Source organism: Camponotus vicinus, unplaced genomic scaffold, assembly GCF_025532165.1.
Source record: "Camponotus vicinus isolate PSW18456_S1 unplaced genomic scaffold, iyCamVici1.0 SCAF_4, whole genome shotgun sequence".
Taxonomy (NCBI): domain Eukaryota; kingdom Metazoa; phylum Arthropoda; class Insecta; order Hymenoptera; family Formicidae; genus Camponotus; species Camponotus vicinus.
In genome coordinates this window covers 24,225,878-24,247,389 of record NW_028141976.1, presented here as the reverse complement: position 1 = coordinate 24,247,389, position 21,512 = coordinate 24,225,878, and the positions used below count along the sequence as shown (strand labels likewise).

The following is a 21,512-nucleotide window of genomic DNA, read 5'->3' as shown; positions in this document are numbered from 1 at the left end:
CACGACAAGAGAATGCAGGCAACCGCGGTCACATTACACACGCTGGATCCAAGATGTCGGCCGCTCGAGCCAGCGGGACGACACACGCGCGACGCGATTGATAATAACAAAAGACATACGGCCAATCAGCTCGCTTAGCAGCAGCAGAGCGAAATAGCCGCTGCGCGCATCGATATCGATGTCGTATCGATGTCGATTCGACGTCTTTTCAAAATCATATGCAATATTGCATAAAATTTTATAAACAATGCACCGCTATTGTATGAATTAGGTTTTAATTGTAAAAAAACGTTTTCTTACACAATGTGTCACAATGACACAAAATCACATGACATCTAATAGCGTTTTCGATTGGGAAAAAGTTAGTGCGCACCAGTGCGCACTCAGTTCACACGAACACTGGACAAGTTCCATGGGTTGCACTGAATAGTGCAGGTGAAAAAGAACACGCCGAAATTTTCAGTGCCACTTGAGTTGACTAAATCGCGGGAAGAACGAAAAAGTAACCTCGACATCTCGTGTTCAGTTAAGTAATGATTTTTACTATATGTAATTAAATAATATAGAAGATGATCAAGAATATCACGTATTTATCAATAATTGTACACACTTACATGCAATAAATTATTACATGCAATGGCACAAATAAAAAAATTTTAATCTAATCTTTGAGTTTTTACTAATATTTGATATTATTCATTTAGGATTGAAAGCATAATGGAAAAAATAAATGTAGAGTGCAGTTTCTGTGGAATTGTTGGATCATATAAGACTATATTGAATCATATTAATTGCGATCATCCCGATTCAGAAACTAACAATTGTGAATCCCAGGCTGGATGTAGCAATGTTCAGAAATCGCAAGAAAATTCAGAAGTAGACGAGACTGATAATAGCAAAAGTAATATATTTTTGGTAAATAAATTATAATAGACATTTATCAATGCAATGAAGGTCTAATAATATAAATATTTTAAGATTTGGCAGAATGGAGTGAAGGTGAAACGAAATTACTCCTAGATAAATATGGTCAATACATGGTTATGATTGGTCCGATGAAAGAATTTAAAACAAAGAAAACTATGTGGGAGAAAATAGCAATGGACTTAAAAAATATTCTTGGTGTGTCCAAAACATCTCTGCAATGTGAAAATCGGTATAAAACCATCATGAAACGAAAGAAGAAGGCAATCGATAACAACAAAAGTACAGGGCGGAGTAAAATGACTGTTCCTTATGAAAATGAATTATCAGGAATTGTAGGATTAGATGATAGCATAGAACCTGAGGTATAATTTTAATTTTAAATCATGTAATCAATCTTATAAATTTTTAATTATATTTTATAATTTTAACATTATTTGTGTATAAATATAGGTTTTAATGGCCAAACATCTAGTTGTAAACAAGAAACGAACATTATCTAATCTTGGAAATGAAACCAAAGAAAACGTTTCTGATAAAGAGACAAATGCTAAGAAAAAGAAGATTTCTAATAAGAATCGAAGTGTCGAAGACACTTCCCACACAACATTATGTCGTCTTAAAGATGTCTTAAAGACGTCATGAAATTTCTAAAGACGTCTTAAGAAGTTATCAGAATTACATCTTTATGACGTCTTTAAGACGTCTTATGTCCCGATTTAAGATATCTATCGGGCATTGTTTTAAGACGTCTCACTCAAGACGTCCCAATCAAGATATAATTAAATGTCTCACTCAGGATGTCATAAAGACGTCTCAGACATTTCAATTAAGACGACTTTTAGACGTGCGTAATTCGGTCGGTAAAATAGCTATTGATTTATTCTATAATAAATAAGACAACTCATCATTTTAAGTTCATTTCTTTATTATATTTTGGTTGATACAAAGTTTTCAATGGTACAACTAGTCTAGTAGCATCAATACGCGATGATGACCAAGCATTCCATTGCGCACATCGTCACAATCTTCATTTTGTTGAATAAAATCTTCATATGTTGTCATAGTGCTGTAAAAAAATATACAAAAGATAATTAATATATTTTTTTTTACAATATAGAATTTAATTTTTTACACACACACACACACACAAAATTAAATATATAAGTGAAATATGATATAAGATGATATACATTTACATATATTAAAAAACATATTAATTTCAATGTTTTCTCATTTTCAACACTAAAAATGTTATGCAGCAACATTATACAGCCCTATTGTTTTTTAAATAATATCGTATGGAATTTTCAATAATTTACCAACCTTTTTCTCCTTATTTCTTAAATAGTTGAGGCGATCTCCCGCATGTCGTAACCATTCTTGGATGGTCTTTTTAATATCGTGCATATTACTTTTTTCGTCGTCCGAAACGTATGCTGAAAAACGATTTGTTTCATAATTATTAAAATATTTTGTGCTTTAATTCCAATAGTTAGAATAGGGTAGTCATGAAGTAAAGTATAGCTATAAACGTTTGTAACTTTTGGAAAGAATATAAAAATTTTGATCCGTAAAAAATTGGAAAGAGTATAAAGTGTAGAAGAATATTTGAACGAAATTTGAAGTAAGATCTTATTAATAATTCTGAAGAAAAATTTAAAGTTAAAAGTGCACGTTACATCTAAGCATATGTTAGATACTATCTCGAATACTGATGTTCGAATACATTAAAGGTGCAACTATTTTTAAGCAATATTACATAAAAAGGAGAAATAAAAATATATCTTAAAGAAATAATAATTACCCATAATAACTGTGACAAAACTTGTGTCCTTAATTGCCGTTGATCCTTTTTGGCCTGTCCATGATAATTTGCGGCACAATTCATCCGATAATGTGTATTTTATAATATTCCTTGTCTTGTGAACGAAAGTGTTTCCTCCAATTTTCGCAATTTTCCTTTTCTATAACAGAATGTTACAAAAATGTTTAATAATATTTTCAATTTAAGCCGCTTGAATTGAAGAAAAAGGAAACATGAATTTAATATATTTTAAGAGCTTCTTTCAAAATTACTAAGCGACAAAAGGCAGCAAAAATTGTAATAAAATTTAAAAGAATGTTATATATTACCCAGATAGCACGAATGTCAAAAAGACCTCAATTAGAAATCTTATCAGAGATTGCTCTCCGAGCTCTCAATATGATATCTAATGGATTTCAATTTTAAGAAGTCTATTATAAGATTTCTTTAAGATATCTTGTTTAAGAAATTAATTTTACGAGATCAATAAGAAATCTTTTTTCAACTGGTCAAATAGATTTCTTAATTAAGACAACAGAACGTGTTCTTGTATCTGATGTCTTTTAGATTTGTTCGCGCGCTTGCGCATTATAAAATATACATGTGCTCCAGACAGTGGCTGCGGTCGGGAAGACGCTCTGAATGCTTTGAAATATCATTCTATCTTTGTTCTGAAACCGGCCCCGCATATCAACACTGACTCCGCGGTGTACTTTATTCTTTGTGCAGCTATAGAAGAATGCATCGTGTTGTCATGTGTGATTGATTTATGATTTATAGGTAAGAGGTTTATGATATAAATATTAATTAAACAATAAATGCTATCAAAGATAAGTACAAAAAATGCACGATGTAATTAAAGTAATGAATATAAATGTTAAACATAATCAAATCCAAAATAATCTATAACCTAACCAAATTTATAATTTTTAATATATTTTTATTATATTTATAGTATCGACAAATGAAACAAAATACCTATAATAATATATATGTAATGTATTTATGCACATATGTAGGACATATATAGGACTGGATATTTTCTCAAGAAGAGACTGTTTCACTGGGAATCTTCAACTGTATAGGGAACATATATCTCTTTTATTATAATATAAACTTGAAGAAAATCTATTGATCTAATTAAAACTTTCGAGACTAACGTCACCACATCTTCTGATAATACACATATACAGATGAGAATTTGATAATTTAATTTTTTCTGCAGATTAATTTTAATATTACTTTGCAATAAATTTTTTAAGTAAAATTGCTGTAATGTAAAAATAAGCAACACAAAAAGTAACAGTAACATATATAACATCAATATTATATAATTTCCTACTTATAACAATGTAACTGTTACGTACAAGGCATTTTTATTATTGCATGTTACATTGTTAAATGAGAAATAATATTATATACTGTTATGTTTTGTTTATTGGGAATAATCATTCTCTTCATTTTTTCGTTCCATTATAATCTTTTTAATAATTTTTTAATAATAAAGGATAAAGTAATAATTAAATATTCTTACATATAAAAAAATATATACAAAAAGTTGAATATTCTTATTGGAACGTTAAAATTTATAGTAATTTGTGTACGTCGCTAATTCTAACTAAAAATCCTAAATAACATTCATTTTATAAAATTTTAAAAGGAGAAACTTTATTTAACATTATATTTAAAAGAATCAAAACCATATCAATTCCAAAACCTTTTTTAAAAATTAAATATAAAAGTATGACAATTGGGTTTACAGTTAAAAAAACATGTACTCGTTAAAGATTGAATTTATTTAACAAAAGTTTTAAATAACAAAAATATAAAGAGGAACTAAATAATTTTATTAAATTTTTTTGTTACCATTTTTTAAAAATATTAATTATGTTTTTCAGAATGTTGTTTTAAGAACATTAGAAATTGATTCTAATTTTGATTAATAGGACTTATGGTCAGTTTCTTCAACGTTGGATAACTTCCAGATAAATTATATCTTTGTCTCTTTTCAGATAGACGTTCTTAAAAAGAAACAAAGATATAGTTTAACCGGAGGATAAAATTATCCGATGGTTAAAAAACTGACTGTATTAGATTAATTAAATTAATAAGTCTCATTTATTAGGTTAATTATAAAAATAAAATATTTAGACGTAAAAACCCAGTAAGCAAAAAATCATTAACCTAACGTTATTACAATGATATTTTCTAATGTCTAACGTTTTCAAATATGTAGTTTTTAATGTTGTATACAACGTCACTCTGAACAAACTTTGACCCAGATTTCGAAATATCGACAATGTTTCTATAATATGTTTTTGTAACATTCTAATAATACTAAATAAATGCTGATTTAAATTTAATTTGTAACTATATTTTATCATTATATTAACATTAAATAATATTAATTCTAATATTTATGTGAAAGTGTTAATTACATTTTTCTATAACAATATTAATATTAACAAAATGTTTTCTATGATATATATACATATATATTCTAACATTTATTTAAAATTGTCATTAATATTTTACTTCTATTATAATTAACATTTCATTAACTTTTCATTTTTAGGAAGAAAATGAAAACATCAACATTATTATTATTAATACATTTTATTTCTATTATAAGTAATATATTTCTTCCACCAATTTACAATTTTTGTACACTTTTTTATTTTTCAAGAAGAAAATGTAAACGTTACAATTTTAGAAATTTCAAATATAAAAAATTGTTTATATTTGAAACTTCTAAAATTATAACGTTTCTATTTTCTTATTGGAAAATAAAAAAATGTGAAATTGTAAATTATTGGAAGAAATATATTACTTACAATAGAAATAAAATATATTAATAATAATAATGTTGATGTTTCCATTTCCTTCCTAAAAATGGTAAGTATATATATTACATACTTCATATATTATTGTTTATTTATTTTTTATATATAATACAATATATTTATATTATGTATATGTATGTAGGGAGAGAGAAAAATATGAATGATGATAAGAAAATATCTGTAGAAAAACCTGTATTTATTTATTTCTATATATTTATCTATTTTCATATATAAATATAAAATTAAATTATATAAAAATATAAAAAGAAACAAACATCATTTTATGATATCACATAAATATTACACATTTATGTACCTAAGAATAATGAAAATAAAAACATCTTAAAGAACAGATATTATATTCATTTGAAATATTTTACACCATGACAAAATTGTTGCATATAATGTCGCATATAATATCACAATCAGCAGAGGAGAGAATAAAGTAAAAAAAATTTGGTTTGAAACAATGGAATGACACTTTCTGCGTTTTTTTCGAAAATATATATAGGTATAACCCTCTGTTATATACTATATAACATTTCTAATAATATAAAATAAAATTCTCTACTTTCTAAAATTCTAATAAAATAAAATGCTCTACTTTGTATTTAATATCAAAGTTCTACCTTGTTTTTACACATTCAAGTAATCTCTCATTTTCTTTTAAAACATATATTATTGAAAAAGGGAAATTGCCTATGTTTCCGGCGAACGAGCCTGAATTCAAGAGCTGTGCGAAAAAGAATGGAAGAGACAAACTATCATCCGCAATGCACGTATTGATATCATCGTTGCCATGGGATGGTATGCTTTCCTTGAATTAAAAAAAAAAACAAAAGCAAACAAACAAATTCAAACAAACCAATTCCCTATCCATTGATATATGTTCTAAGCGTTTTCTCGGGAACAAAAGAAAAAAAGAAAAAAGAAAAGATCAATATATCTAACAGATTTTAAATCACAATGTCTAGCGATCTTTATAACGCGAGATCTATTTGCTCACTTTTAAGTCATACTGTCTTTGGTTTCAATAATTAAAAAAATACATATATCTCTAGTTATATATCATAAGCTAATAACTATATCACAGAGCTTGGTCATGGGTGCAAGCATGTATTTTTTTGTCTCAACTTCCCTCGACAGTAGTATATACCACCTGAAACATTTTAACACAAGTTGATATGAGCGAAGCAAAATCTAAAAGAATATTACAAAATAGTTGGTATGTATGTATATATGTAAATATGTATGCATATTATTTTCTCTGTATGCATAATATTTTTTACTCACTTACATAACTAAAGGCATGTTCCGATAAATACTACCAGTGTACTAAAAATCTATAATTCATTTAACGCATAATATATAATTATTCATCTACACTGGTAGTGTATATCGGAACATATCCCAAATATTGACATGATCTAATAATTACCTTTTTCACACACAATGATAAAGATGATGGAAGCTTTTCTCCCTTGTTCCTTTCTTGCGTTATATCTGAAACATTTTGTCACAGAGATTAGTAGAGCACAATCTGTAATTGTAATTTGCTTCATACATTGGCCGTGTTTCGAATTTACTGCCAGTACTAAAAATCTATAGTTTACATCACGTGGATTGCGTTACGAAAAATGGACGGAACACGACTATGCGTTATAAAAAATGGACGGAACAATGGACTACAATTACACGTTACTTTGAACTAACGTTAACTAATTTTATTTTTGGACTGCGATCTAATTAATACTCTAGAATTATTAGAAAAGATCGTACCTTACGACTTAGCAGTCCTTTGTCCGTGTAATCCGGAAGATAAAACTTTTTCTTTGTTGACACTGGACGGCCTCAAACGAGAGAGATGTACGGAAGATAAAGCTCGACTAATGTCGATGTGTACCGGTGCCGGCAGTCCCACTTCCCAGCATGCCCTGAGCCAATCAGGACATGATATTGCAGTGTATTCGCTTACGTAAGCGCAAGTATCACTCGCTAACCAATTATCGACGTAGTAGCCGCTGCGCGCGCAACTACAAATGTTGTACATCGGCTAGCGGCCGATTCACAAAAAATTTTTATCAAACATGTATTATAAAACATATATTATTTAAATAATTTTATTGTTGAAGAATTTGGCATTGTTTATGCATTTGTTGGATTTTTTATCACACTAATAAAAACATTATTTTACTCTCACTTTATGTATAATAAAACTCACGTTATAAAATGTATATTTATATATATATTTCTTTTTTGTAAGTTATAAATACATTAGAATAATATTAAAAAAGAAACATTTATAACAACACAAAATTCTTTATTGCAATTACGTTATTCTTAATATAAAATTTGTAATAAATTAAAATTATTGCAACTATATTGAATTTAATATTAATAAATATATTACAATAATACTGATAAATATTTAAAATAATCTTTTTGGGATGTTTCTTTAATATTCAAAAATACTATATTATAAAATAATATGTTTAAAATATTTATAAAACATCATGTCAAAACGTTACAAAAATTTACATAAAATTAATGTTTCAAAAGATTGATTTAATGTTTCTTGCTTACTGGGAATGCCCAAATTGAAAAAATTGCGGGACCTTTCGCGAAGTCAACAAAATCGCCGTCTCAAAAATTTTTTAATTTTGAATAAAGATTGCGGAGATTTGAAAATATCAACTCGATTAAAAAATGATGTAAATTTATCTACAATTATGAATCGGAAAGAAGTTTTACATCAAGTTGTAGATATAAATGAAGATTATGAAGAAATTTTACATGATGAAAAGAGTGAGTCTATAAAAAATGAATCATTACAAAATGTTTTAGAACAATATAATTCAACAAATAATTATAGAAAATTTATCAATAATAACGTTTATGATGATTGTGAAAAATGTAACAAAATGTGGCACGCAATGAATATTTTACGTGAAAAAATTTCCATATGGGCAATCACATATAATTTGCCACATAATTCAGTCAATGCCTTATTACATTTATTCAGAGAAGCAGGTGTAAATGGATTTCCATTAGATGCACGTACACTTTTACGTACACCAAAAATAACTGAATTAACAAAAACACATTCAGGAGAATATTTGCACTATGGTCTTGAGCATGCATTAAAACAACAGCTTCAACTTCTATCTAATACTGATATTGAACAAAATTTACAATTAAATCTTCATGTGGATGGTCTACCAATCTCAAAAAGTTCTCAAAGCGTATTATGGACGCTTTTAGGACAGATTGCTCATTCAAATTGTCTACAACCATTTGTAATTGGAATATTTCATGGCTACTGTAAACCTTCACAACCCGAAGAAATACTTAATGAATTTTGTGCCGAATATTTACATCTAAAACAGAATGGTTTTATGTATCAACAAAAAAAATACATGATATCTATTAGAGCTGTATTATGTGATGCACCTGCGAGAGCTTTTGTTACTGGCATTGTTGGGCATAATGGATTTTGTGCATGTACCAAATGCGAAGTAGAAGGTGATTATGGTAATAATAAAATGGCTTTTCTGAAAGAAGATGCACAATTAAGAACAGATGAAAGCTTTAAAAATCGAACCAATACTGAATATCATAAACGTCAAGACAAAACACCTTTTGAACTTATATCTTTATCAATGGTGTCTCATTTCCCATTGGACTATATGCACCTCGTATGTCTAGGAATAGCAAAAAAGATATTAGCACTTTGTATTAATGGTTGTAAGACTGTAAAGTTTTCAACTGCAGTTAAAAATAAATTATCAGAAGATTTGATATCTGTAGCAAAATGGATTCCACTAGAATTTGCAAGAAAAGTGAGAAGTTTGGATGAGTTTTGCAGGTGGAAAGCTACTGAACATCGTACGTTTTTATTATATGTAGGTCCGATTGTTTTACAACGATATTTACCAGAAGCAAATATGAAACATTATAATTCTTTGCATTGTGCAATACGTATTTTATGCGATCCAATTGATTATAAATATAACAATGAATATGCGTATAACTTATTGCTACATTTTGTTCAAGTTTTTAAAATACTTTATGGACCGTATAATGTATCCTATAATATTCATAATGCCATTCATCTTCCAAGTGATGCAATGAAGTTTGGACCATTAGACACATTCAGTTGTTTTCCTTTTGAAAATTATCTAAAGAATATTAAACATTTATTACGAAAAAGTGATAAACCATTGTCACAATTACGTAAACGATTAGATGAAATGGCAAATTTTAATGTCACAAAAGTAGAAATTAATTCAAATGATTTATTTCCGTTACTATTAAATTCAAATAAAAAACAGCTACCTATGGGTGTTTCTGCGTCCCATGATGAAATAAAATTTAAAAATTTTACATTATCATGTAAACGAAACTCAGATTGCTGTTGTTACTTAAGCGATGGATCCATTTGTAGTGTTTGTTATATCGGTAAAAAAAATAATCATCCTGTAATCCTCGGAATTACTTTGAAAGATCCACAGTTTTTATCTAATTATCCCTGTAATTCATTAGACCTAAAAATCTGTTGTGGTAATAAATGGTCAAAATTAAAAGAATTTAAAGCCACTGAAATTACTAACAAAGCTGTTAGATTATTTTTTGGAGATACTAACTATTTTTTCCCTATGCTTCATACAAGTAAATGACGTCAGTTTACAAGTAATCACATTTTTTCTTATTGAAAATTGTAATAAAAGTAGTATTTGTATATAATATTATATATAATCTAATTAAACATTATTTTACATTCAGATATGTATTTCGTTGCTTTTTCAAACGACTGGTGTGCTACTGTACCAGCATGTTGGTTAAATATAAAGATCAAGAAATTAAGATGGCCACCGAAAAATAATAATGTCACCATTGAATGTAAAAAAGCATCAGAACCAAAAGAAAATTGGAACACAATAAAGTACAACAGACTATTAGGACCGTTTGGTAAATTCAATTAATGATAAGTAACTGGTTATTTTAAACATTTTTTACTGTGATTATTATTAAAATTATTTTATTCAAGGTACTTATAATGAAGCCAGAGCTGTAGAAATTTCAGTGGTAGATATTTCTACTAACGATGAAGAGGCACTGGTAGACATTATTAGTAACTCTCAGAAACTTCCAAAGAAACGTATTATTAAAAAACCGGCATATTTACATTCATCTACTGACGAGAAAGATAATGATGACGAATCGATACGTAAGTATTAGTTTATATTTTCTCCAATAACACAATACTAATAAAATTAAAGTTTATAATGTTTATATAACAGTCAAAAATAGTATTAAGACGAATGCTGCGCCTGTAATAGCGGATCCACCAAAAACCTATAAATCGCATGTTAATAACAAAAAAATAGAAACTTCAACAGGAACAAAAAAAAAGGTACAAATAATTCTTTATATTTAATATAACTTCATTATACTTAAAAATGTATATAAATTAAAAGATAATTCCCTAATTAAAAAGAATTCTTAATATTAATTCTTAATATTTATAAAAAAAGTTTCAATTTACATATAAATTTAATAAGTTTTTAAGATAATAGTTTCGTTTTGATTTAGTTTCTTGTACGATTTTTGATTGAGACGCTACATTAATATTAATATTATACAGAAAATACAAAATAATTGTCTTGTTGTATTAATTTATCTTAATCTTTTAGTATTAATTTTTTATATCAAAATTGATCATTTCTTTGTGTATTCCCTAAATTGTGAAGCTTTTATTGATGTCTTTAACATTTTTGTTCTAATTATTTTAATAGATTTAACAAAGTCTTGCAGCTATGAAAATGCTCAAAAAGATAAGCAAAATAATGATAACAACAATAATGATTTTTCTAATGAATCATTTGAAAATGATGAATCATTACCCTTGGATTATGGAGATTATTTGGCAGATTATTCTTTCAAACCAATAAAAGAAATAAAAACAACTGTTAATCCTGTTCATGAACATATTGACAAAAATTTGAAATTTCAAGAACATGTAAACATGAAAGAAAATTTACAATTGAAAAATGTTGGTAAGTTTCGAAAAAAAAACATAAAACATAAATTTACTCTATTATTATGTAACATTTGTTCAGAATATCCAATTTTTTTCTTTAGATTCACATCGCTCACATAATCAAGATCTGTCAATTTTACATAATAAGCCTAAAATTCTCAGTGTAATTAATACAAGTAAGTTTTGTTGTGCATTCACAGCATGTACTGCATAAAAAAGTTTTAATTACAAATATTAATTTTTAATTTATTTTAAATATGCTTTATAAAAGCATTATTTCAATATTATTTCAAGAATGTTGATTAAGATCTAATTAAAAAATTGTAAAAATAGTTGAGTACAGAAATTTTTTATTTACTACGCTGTTTGAAGTTGATTTGAAAAAATTCAAACATTAGTTCTTTTTATTTAAATTTAATTTTTATTTTATTAACAATAAACTGAACTTTTCATTAAACCATTATTTTATAAAAGATTTAATCGAATTCTAAATTATAAATGTGATATTATATGTATGTATAAGCGAAATTATATTATTTATCTTAAGTTAATGAATCTTATTGTTTTGGTTTAAATAGATATACCAATAGGAATTGCAACATCTGCACAAAAAGAACAGGAAGAAACTCATTTTCAAGATTCTAATTTTTCTGACAATGAGCAAATATGTACTAATGCTTTAATTAATGATGATACAAAGGAGTCCTCTACGCATCAACATCATACGTACTGTTGTAGTAAGTACAGTACAGTAAATAAGCTTGCTATACTGAATAAATACATTTTTAAATACATTTTTTAAATAAATACATTTATAGAGCTAAATACATTTTTTACTCAATTTTTTGGTAACTTTTTGAGAGAAGGAAAAATGGTTTAAATTTAATTGAGTTGTATAAATTCAATTAAAATATAATAATGTCAACTGACTAACATTACGTTTCTTTTTGCAGAAGCATGTCGTCATAATCTACAAGTTATTTTGCATAAGATAAATACAATTGATATGCATTTAGTAGATTTTTATGATAATGAATCCCAGCGAAATAATGAAAATAATCTATTACCACAGTTTCCGATTGTTACAGTTCAAGAATTAGAAAATTTTAATAAATTATTAAGGGAAGATGCAATAGCTCGTACACAATATGTAAGTATTTTATGTATTACACTTTCTAAATTTTTTAAAAACTTGATTTTAATTTTACAATATAACAATAATGCTCATAATTATGAATAATTTCTAATTACATTGATTATTTGTCTTATCTATCTAATTATCTATTTATCTACCCACATAAGAAATATATAATTTGTTATTTTTCATTTTAATCTTATAAATAAACGTACAAGCTTTTTTATTACAATTTAACTAACGATATCGATTAAATTTAAGGTCTGTAATTTTAACTGTTTTTGATTATATTATAATACTAACATATTGTATTATTTTTTAGAAAAAAATAATTAAAAATATTGGCGGTAAAGATGTTAAAAAACATGTTCGACAAGCCTTGACATTAATATTAAATGATGAATTTTCATGTAAATTATCATGGACAGGACAGAAAAAAACTATCAAAGTAAAAGATATGAAGTTCGTGGACATAATAATAGATACATGATTTTTATCTTCAGTCACATCTCATCACATCTTTTTTATATTCCTTTGAATCACTATTATTATTATTATTTTTATTATTATTTTATTTTAGTAATAAAAGTAATAATAAAAATAAAATTAGTATACATTAGTAATAAAAAATTAGTGATGTAATGACTTATGTTGTAAAAAATAATAACCATAGTTGTTTTACTAATATGAAAATGGTAACAGTAATTACTATTTTTAAACATTATCATTAAAGTTTTACATCAAAAAATTTATTTTTAAATTTTGTTTTTATTGTAATTTGTTCATTGATACTTGTTCAAAAGTCTTTATTTTTAAATTAAAATTATTACAAGTCTATATTCAACAATATTTAAATGTAACATCCTTCATCCATGAATTACAATAACAAATGTCCTCATGAGTCTCATAAAAATTGCCAATCATAAAGTAATATGAGTATTTTTGTTGCAGTAAACTTTATTTCCTAATTATATAACTTTTGATTTCAGAGACTATAATTAATTCTGAGCGTAATTGTACAATCTTTGATGTACAAGAAACCATTCAAAAATGGCTACAACATGCAAGTGATAGAGTGCGTTACGTTGAAAAAAAACACGCTGAACATAATTGAAAACTTTTGGCATAAAATTTGTTTTTTTTATTCATAATATTTTATCTTCATAGTTTATTGTTTATTTTATAATGATTTGTTTTCTTTTTTCATAATAATTCATTTTATTTCTATTAAAAAATTTTTCACAATTTTTTTATTTTATATTAATATTATATTAGTCTATAAATAATATGTATTAAAAATGTTAAGTTCCGATTAATATTCTAAATATAACAGGTCTGCATGGTTTTGATGTTTGGGTGAAATGAAATAGTTTCATACGTAATTTTGTGCGCTGAATCCGAATCTGACCTCGGAATTTGCCCATCACATCAGGTTTCTAAGACAAATAAAGTTAAAGATGTAAAAAATGACTTTATCAACTTCATGTATTTATTTTAGAGACTAAACTTTTTAAAATATTTTCAATAATGCCATTATATATTATAGTACTAGTCTTCCCCTTCAAAATCCTTTTCTAATCATCTTCGTACGATATTTTGTTCCCAAGATACACTTCAAAAATATTAAAAGAATAAATAGATACATGTATAAATTTTTAAATTTTGTATAACTTAACTAATATATACATAGTATATACAGTACAGTACAAATTAAAATGCTGAAAAACAGCTAAATGATCTTATTTGAATGAAAGTTAAAGAAAGTTAAGTTATAGAAAGTTAAAGAACTGATATATATTTTGCACATGTATTCATTTGTAATTTTAATATCTTTAAAGTTGTGTATATCGAAAACAAAATATTGTAAGAAGATGATTAAAAAAGATTTTGAAGGGGAAGACTAGTATCATGCAATGGCATTATCAAAAATATTTAAAAAAATTTTGTGCCTCTAAAATAAATATATGAAATTGATTAAAGTTAAAGATGTAAAAAACGTCATTTTTTACATCTTTAACTTCATTTATCTTCGAAATCTGACGTGATGGGCAAATTCCGAGGCCGGATTCTGATTCAGCGCACAAAATTAAGTAGGAAACTACTTCGTTTGTTCAAATATATGTCTCAAGACTGTCTATTTTTGTGGCTTGTGTAATCAAACCGTCCAAAGTTCAATAAGTTTAATTTATTAAAAGTCAAAAAATGTATTTTACATTATAAATATATTATATTATAAAATATATGTCTTGGAAATCATTCATTCTCTCTCTCTTTAAAGCTTCAATTTACTCTGAACACTAAAGAAACACGAAGCCTCTGATGAAATATTTAGCAATAAGCTCTCCAAAGGAAAAGATGTGAATGACAATGTAAAGGATGAATATAATGAAGAAAAATATCGTCCTTTATTATCAAAAACCTCTCTTGGAGAGCTTGTTAAATATATCACCAAAGACTTTGTGTTTTCTTAGTATTTTGAATGTTTTAGAATATAAGTCTTATTAACTTCATAAACATGAACTCCTACAGATATCTAGTTTAAGATATCTTTGTGATTTCTATTACAAGATATCTAAAAAAAAGTAATCTTTTTGATGACTATCAGAAGAAATCTTTTTTCTCTCTCAATACGACGCATAAGAGCTCTTTCTGAACTCATTATGTTGTCTTTCTAAAGAAATTTTTGGATGTCCAAATCTTGCATGAGAGAACATTAAGAATTCTTTCTGTTATCAACTTGCTATCTGGGTACGCTTTAAGTAAATTTAAGTAAATATTTTATACTATATATCTAAATTTGCGCACTAATAACCGCGTGTCTTTTGATTTTTATTTGCCTTTTTACCCCTTAGTAATTTATTATTATGTTGAGCCTATTATTTTCATTATTTTATTTTTCAAAATTGTTTTTATTATATGAATAAATAAATAAATAAATAAATAAATAAATAAATAAATAAATAAATAAATAAATAAATATATATATATATATATATACAGGGTGTGTCAGACCACCCGTATCAGCCGAATATCTCGAAAACCGAGAACGGCAGACAAAAATGTTTCCTATAAAAGTTATAGGGTTTCAAATAATGCACAGTAATATTAGTACGACCTTGAATAGCGTTGTCAAGATCATGTGAAGGTCACCTTCAATTTCTTAAATGGAACCATTTATTTTTCATTGCGTTATTATTCTTGTAGCTTATCTCGAGAGCTTTCCAAAACACTATAATTAAGTTAGTTTTAAGTACTTGTAGAGTTATGAGGCTTGAAATCGTTTCTTAATTTTATATAAACCGTAAAATATCTTATTTTGTACATAAAAGTATTAAGGTGAGGTAATCGTAAAATATTCATTTTTCGATTACCTCACCTTAATACTTTTATGTACAAAATAATGAGAGGAATCAATTGGTGTAAAGAAAACATAGTTATTTTTAAGAAAAAATTGTAATTGTTAATTAAATTACATATTTTTTTTTCGAAACAACTATGTGTTTTTTTTACACCAATTATCTTATCTTAATACTTTTATGTGCAAAATAATGAGAGGAATTAATTAGTGTGACACCCAGTATATTCAATATCTAGATTTTGTCTTCTACTTTTATCTCTACAAAAGAATTTTTGTTGTTGATTGAATTATAGAAATATACATTTATTTCACATTTAAAAATAGAGAGAAGAAGAAAAAAGAAATGGACGCAAAAACAGAAAAGTACTCACTAATTGTTTCCGAATCTCTCTGTCCTTTTGGAGATCCGTGTCAAATTTGAAAAATTCGTCAACTGTTGATAACGGAAATTCCGGCAATAATTGGACTTCGTCATTATTATATATTGTATTAGCTGGTCCTGCGTTATTTATTAAATTTATTATTATCTCCAACTGTCTCGTATTCTTTTGTGAGATTTTTAATAATTCTTTTGTGAAATTTTTAATAATTTTTTGTTCGGTACGACACGCATCTGTATAAGATAAAAAAGAAAAATATTTATTTCTCTTTATAAGTATCATTAAAATTATCTGTTTAGTTATTTTACACAAGTACATACATACGAAATTAAGTACATATAACATATTGCTATTATAAGTACAATATAACGATATAATTAAGAAGGAAGAATAAAGAATAAAGTTTAATACATACCACAGCATTTTTCCAAATGATTGCCGTTGGCATTGAAAGTTGTCATGTCATCACCGTCAAGCACATTATCGGGGCTAATCATATTGTCACCAATATCATCATCATCATCATTATTATCATCAGGCACATTGTCATTATTAAGCCCATTACCATCATCACGCACATTAGCATTATCGCAAGACACGTAATCACCTACTAAACTTTCGTTCAACCATTCCTCATCAGTAATGTCAACATCTGTAAATATAAAGTCTGTGAGTTCATTTTGTTAGTTATACTGTTCATCACAGTGTTATTAAATTTCATTCATTGTAAACTATTTTATATAATTTTCATTTAACGCAATTTTTTATATTATTTTTTCTAGAATATATTTTACACAAAATTAAAATAATTTGAAAATTTTTTAAGTATATGTAACAGTTTTTGATGTGGACTTAGCACCCTTTTTTAAAAAGATAATTTTTTAATAAACATAATCTAATTTAAATATTGCTATAAGAGTTTGCTTATAAACAAGTGGCTATATACTTGAATGAATAGTTTAATTAGATAAGAAATAAATAAATACAATTTATTAACAACAAATCATTAATTGAACTTCACAAAGTATTTAATCACTTCTTTATATAAGCTTCTTCTTTTCCTGAAAAGTAAAAAAACATACCATTATTTTGCTTGCCTTTATTAAATTAGCTACTATTTCTGGGTACTTGCACACAAGAAGTAAGACGCACACTTTTCTTCCTCATATATTCTGCAAAATATAAAATATAATTTATATAGGATTTCATTTTAGCTTTAAGTAATACTTCGCAGCAAGTGTCATCACATAAAGTTCATTGTTATCGTTGCAGTAAGTTTGGAAATGTGTGTGTGTGTGTGTGTGTGATATATATATATATACACACACATTTCCCAACTTATACACACACACACAGATAATCCATATATATCCTATAATTATGCGTACCATTCAAGTTACTAAGACTGGTAACATTTCCGGATACTTGTGCGCCACTGCAAGAAGGCGTTTGCACGAGGTTCGTTTCTTCTGTAGATCCTACAAAATATTATTAATGTTATTAAACTTTGACTGCGGTCGGGGAAACGTTAGATATGCTTCGGAACATTATTCTATTTTTGTTCTACATTCCACGAAAATAAAGATATATGAATGATTTTTCGAAGCATTCATAACATCTTCCTGACCATAGCCATAGAATACAATTAACTTAACTTTACTACTTTCGGGAAAAAAAAATTCGTCATATATGGATTTTGTCAATATCTGATCATGTCTTGCCAAATATAGTCGTATATATGATATATATTATCAAATACAGTCATATATGATAACCATATATCATATATGACTCTATTTGGCAAGACATGATCAGATATTGACAAAATCCATTTAGGACAAATTTTTTTCCCGTGAAGAAAAACTGAAACCATAAATACCATTAAATCCTTTGTTTCGAAGATTGCTGACATTATTAGATGGTACGTAATTACAAGGAGGCGCTAACGCATTCTTCTTTTTCTTGCTTAGATGTTCTATCAAAGTTAAATACTATTACTTAATTTACTGTTCTTATTAACGATAAAATAATTACAATTAAATAAGTAGAATTATTATTAGAATTATTATCACTATCCAAGAAAAAAATGGGTATAATATAGTCAGATGTAAATATACATAATTATTAGATATGAAGATTTGATAACATATATAATTTTATATAATCATATCCAAAGAATGGCGTGACATAATCACATCTTTATATAATAATATTTGATCATCTATTTTCATATATAAATAGATCTAGTCGAATATGATAATAAAGATATGATCATATCACATCATTTTTCGAGTATTATTATGTATGATTATATAAAATTATATATATGTCAAATCTTTTCATATCTAATTATGTATATTTACATCTGACCATATTATACGCATTTTTTTCTTGGGTAACGATTAAATGAATAGAATTAATTACCGGTTTTGCTGTAATTTTCAAGTTCATCATGAAACGGTGGTCTTTTAATTGTTCTTTTTTGTGGTTCCTGTATAATTGAATATCCTTGACTTAGTGCTTGCATTGGTCCTTCATCGGATGTGGATACAGTTTCTGCTCGTTTCTCGGCTTGTATGGCTGTTTCATAAGAATCTATGCAAAATAATTTTGATGTAATTACAAAATTCTTCCAAAATAAAATTACATAGTTTCAGTTTCATTACCATATGGCCCTACAATGCGTCTATACTGTTGAACATCCCAGTCGTCACAGGGAAAAATATTTTTCTGAACAGCTCTTCTGACGTTTATTTCTTTTGGTGGCCATTTGAAGGTTCTTGCCTTAACATTTACCCAAACGTCAGGTACTATGGAGCACCAATCGTCAAAAAATATTACATAATACATCTGAAATTGTTAAATTTTAGAACTGATTAAATGTTGAATATCATTTTCCTCAGTAATGCTAAAAAATATATTACACATATACAAATAAGAGCTCCTGCCCACAGAACGCGGAAGCGCTTGCCGCGCGGGAAAAAGTTACGCGGTAGCTAATAAACGCTAGGACAACAATACGTTGATTAATTACTGCGTCACTTTTTGCCGCGTGGCAAGCGTTTCCGCGTCCTGTGGGCAGAAGCTCTAAGTGTATCAAAAAGTGATGGCAATAAAATTGGCGTTATTTTTGGCATATAAGAGAAAATATCCAAAAAAAATATTTTTCACGTTACAGTCGTTAGAAAAAGGAAGATTAAAATCGAAGATTTTTGATAACTTTTAACATTTATCTGCATAAAAATAAATGTAGTACTATATGCATATAAATAAAGGTAACACTACTCACTGTTTTTACAAATGTAAAAGAGGCATTATATAATACATGTGATTGAAAAATATTTTTACAGCTTTAGCATCAATTTGCGTTGCTGATACTACTTCCACACTTGTTTGCCGCGTTGCTGTATGAATATTCATGTCTTGGGAATTACAAGAATACATTGCAATGGACTGAAGATCACAAAATTTTTTTCCAATAACAATAAGTATGTTATCTTTATAGCCGATATATTCGATGCAAAACACTGATCCATCCTTTAAATAACAGCAATTATTTGCAGAATTCGTCGTCAGCAAATATTTTTCAAATTTCATACTTTTGTGTGAATTTACACATCCTAAGGGCATATTTCTTCCATCTGGATGTAGAAGTAGCGGTATATTTATTACGTTGCTATTATTAAAATTACTTTCACATTTAGTTATTGCGCGTTCATTAATTCTGTTGTTCAATTGTGACAATGGTTTTTCTGATTTGCGTAACATTTTCTTGAGTTCTTTCATAAAATTCTCGAAAGGAAAAGCGCAGAATGTATTTAAAGATCCATATCTCTTTACATCTTCACACAAATGTATTAAATTATGTATATTATAAACAATAGTGTCTTTTCCGTATAATACTTTAAATGTTCTGACAAAATATTTCAACAAATCAGTAGCATATTCATTGTTACGTAAACAATCTTCAGGATGGCATAATATACGTATAGCAATATGTAGAGCACAGAAATGTTTGTAATAATCAGCGTCCAAATATTTCTGTAAAACAATAGGTCCCAAATAAAGAAGGAATAATCGAAATTCTGTTGCCTTCCACCTATCTAATTCGTTAGGTCCTCGTGGGCGACGAGCAAATTCAATTGGTATAAATTTACGCAAATTTAAAATGTCTTTGGATAATGCTTCTATCTGTGCCGCACGTAATCGCGATTTATGGGGCCCCTTCATCAATAGAAGCAGCATCTTCTTCATTACTCCTAAGCAAATTACATGCATATAATCCAAGGGGAAACTGTTAATTATGTCTATAGGCAAGTATTCGAATGGTGATACTGTAACGTGATGTTCTTCATTTTCTCTATTGCGGAAATTATTGTTTATACGTAATCGTGCATTTTCTTGCAGAAAAACCATCTTATGGTTATAATATTCTCCTTCACAAAAACATTTAGTGCAACCAAAATAACCATTATGTCCTTTAACACCCGTTACAAAGGATTTGGCAGGAGCATCGCAAATAATAGCTCTGATTATTACTTGATACTTTTTTTCTTTGAATGAAAATCCTTCATTGTGCAGATGTAGATATTCTTCACAAAATTCTTCTAACAACTCGTGCGCATTCGTAGGCTTCTTATAACCGTGATATGCTCCAATTAAAAAGGGTTCTGTAGATTGATTGTTATTATATATTTGCCCAAGTATGGGCCATAATTGACTTGCTGAGCTTTTAGCAAGAGGTAAGCCATCAATGTTAACGTTAATTTTTATCAAATCATTGGTACTTTCATAATGTTCTAAGCGCTCCCGTAATGCTCTTTCCAGACCATAGTGGAAATAATGACCACTCGCGCATTCACGAATAATCGTTTCTGTGGGTGTATGTAAAAAGGTTCTCGCATCGCTAGGCAAATTTTGGAGACCTTCTTCTCGAAGAATCCGCAATAAACTTGTTACAGATGTGTGTGGAACATTATATTCTATAGCCCAAGTACGTAAGCGTTGTTGTAAAGTGTTTTTTTC

At 27.3% G+C, this 21,512-nt stretch overlaps 4 protein-coding genes across 8 annotated transcripts; 2 read left to right on the top strand and 2 right to left on the bottom strand.

Annotated features, from left to right (window-relative positions):
* The first annotated feature begins 335 nt into the window (after positions 1-335).
* LOC145970161 (uncharacterized) lies at positions 336-2,141 on the top strand. The gene is made up of 4 exons (XM_083096682.1): positions 336-525; positions 705-901; positions 979-1,289; positions 1,378-2,141. The coding sequence occupies exons 2-4, from the start codon at positions 718-720 to the stop codon at positions 1,567-1,569; spliced, it is 687 nt and encodes a 228-aa protein (XP_082952808.1). The 5' UTR covers positions 336-525; positions 705-717; the 3' UTR covers positions 1,570-2,141.
* On the bottom strand, positions 1,832-17,187 carry LOC145970690 (uncharacterized). The gene is made up of 6 exons (XM_083097557.1): positions 17,181-17,187; positions 16,903-17,139; positions 16,479-16,720; positions 2,732-2,891; positions 2,251-2,363; positions 1,832-1,993 (listed from the first exon to the last, which is right to left on the bottom strand). The coding sequence occupies exons 1-6, from the start codon at positions 17,185-17,187 to the stop codon at positions 1,976-1,978; spliced, it is 777 nt and encodes a 258-aa protein (XP_082953683.1). The 3' UTR covers positions 1,832-1,975.
* Positions 5,943-15,005, top strand: LOC145970155 (uncharacterized). 5 transcript variants are annotated; one of them, XM_083096666.1, is made up of 9 exons: positions 5,944-9,459; positions 10,357-10,542; positions 10,622-10,801; positions 11,370-11,630; positions 11,716-11,790; positions 12,193-12,351; positions 12,568-12,764; positions 13,072-13,197; positions 13,739-15,005. In XM_083096666.1, exons 1-9 carry the CDS (start codon positions 8,163-8,165, stop codon positions 13,745-13,747), a joined length of 2,490 nt encoding a protein of 829 aa, XP_082952792.1. In that variant the 5' UTR covers positions 5,944-8,162; the 3' UTR covers positions 13,748-15,005. The 5 variants fall into 5 exon arrangements, with proteins under 5 accessions (XP_082952793.1, XP_082952794.1, XP_082952792.1 ...); XM_083096665.1 differs by having other exon boundaries at positions 13,072-13,211; XM_083096667.1 differs by lacking the exon at positions 13,072-13,197 and having other exon boundaries at positions 5,943-9,459.
* On the bottom strand, positions 16,998-19,916 carry LOC145970162 (uncharacterized). The gene is made up of 7 exons (XM_083096683.1): positions 19,777-19,916; positions 19,154-19,337; positions 18,912-19,082; positions 18,367-18,462; positions 17,876-17,965; positions 17,570-17,659; positions 16,998-17,139 (listed from the first exon to the last, which is right to left on the bottom strand). The coding sequence occupies exons 2-6, from the start codon at positions 19,335-19,337 to the stop codon at positions 17,595-17,597; spliced, it is 606 nt and encodes a 201-aa protein (XP_082952809.1). The 5' UTR covers positions 19,777-19,916; the 3' UTR covers positions 16,998-17,139; positions 17,570-17,594.
* Between the last annotated feature and the right edge of the window lie 1,596 nt (positions 19,917-21,512).

Bases quoted from the DNA above. Each gene is read 5' to 3' on its own strand.
- LOC145970155 (XM_083096664.1), top strand. From the start codon at position 8,163: ATGCCCAAATTGAAAAAATTGCGGGACCTTTCGCGAAGTCAACAAAAT. The intron at 9,460-10,356 runs GTACGTTTTTAT...TTTTACATTCAG, and splicing joins GTGGAAAGCTACTGAACATC to ATATGTATTTCGTTGCTTTT. The intron at 12,352-12,567 runs GTAAGTACAGTA...TTCTTTTTGCAG, and splicing joins ACATCATACGTACTGTTGTA to AAGCATGTCGTCATAATCTA.
- LOC145970161 (XM_083096682.1), top strand. From the start codon at position 718: ATGGAAAAAATAAATGTAGAGTGCAGTTTCTGTGGAATTGTTGGATCA. The intron at 902-978 runs GTAATATATTTT...AAATATTTTAAG, and splicing joins CGAGACTGATAATAGCAAAA to ATTTGGCAGAATGGAGTGAA. The intron at 1,290-1,377 runs GTATAATTTTAA...GTATAAATATAG, and splicing joins ATGATAGCATAGAACCTGAG to GTTTTAATGGCCAAACATCT.
- LOC145970690 (XM_083097557.1), bottom strand. The intron at 2,892-16,478 runs GTGAGTACTTTT...ATTCTGTTATAG, and splicing joins GAGAGATTCGGAAACAATTA to AAAAGGAAAATTGCGAAAAT. The intron at 2,364-2,731 runs GTAATTATTATT...ATCGTTTTTCAG, and splicing joins TTTTGTCACAGTTATTATGG to CATACGTTTCGGACGACGAA.
- LOC145970162 (XM_083096683.1), bottom strand. From the start codon at position 19,337: ATGTATTATGTAATATTTTTTGACGATTGGTGCTCCATAGTACCTGAC. The intron at 18,463-18,911 runs GTAATTAATTCT...TAACTTTGATAG, and splicing joins TGAAAATTACAGCAAAACCG to AACATCTAAGCAAGAAAAAG. The intron at 17,966-18,366 runs GTATTTATGGTT...AATATTTTGTAG, and splicing joins TCGAAACAAAGGATTTAATG to GATCTACAGAAGAAACGAAC.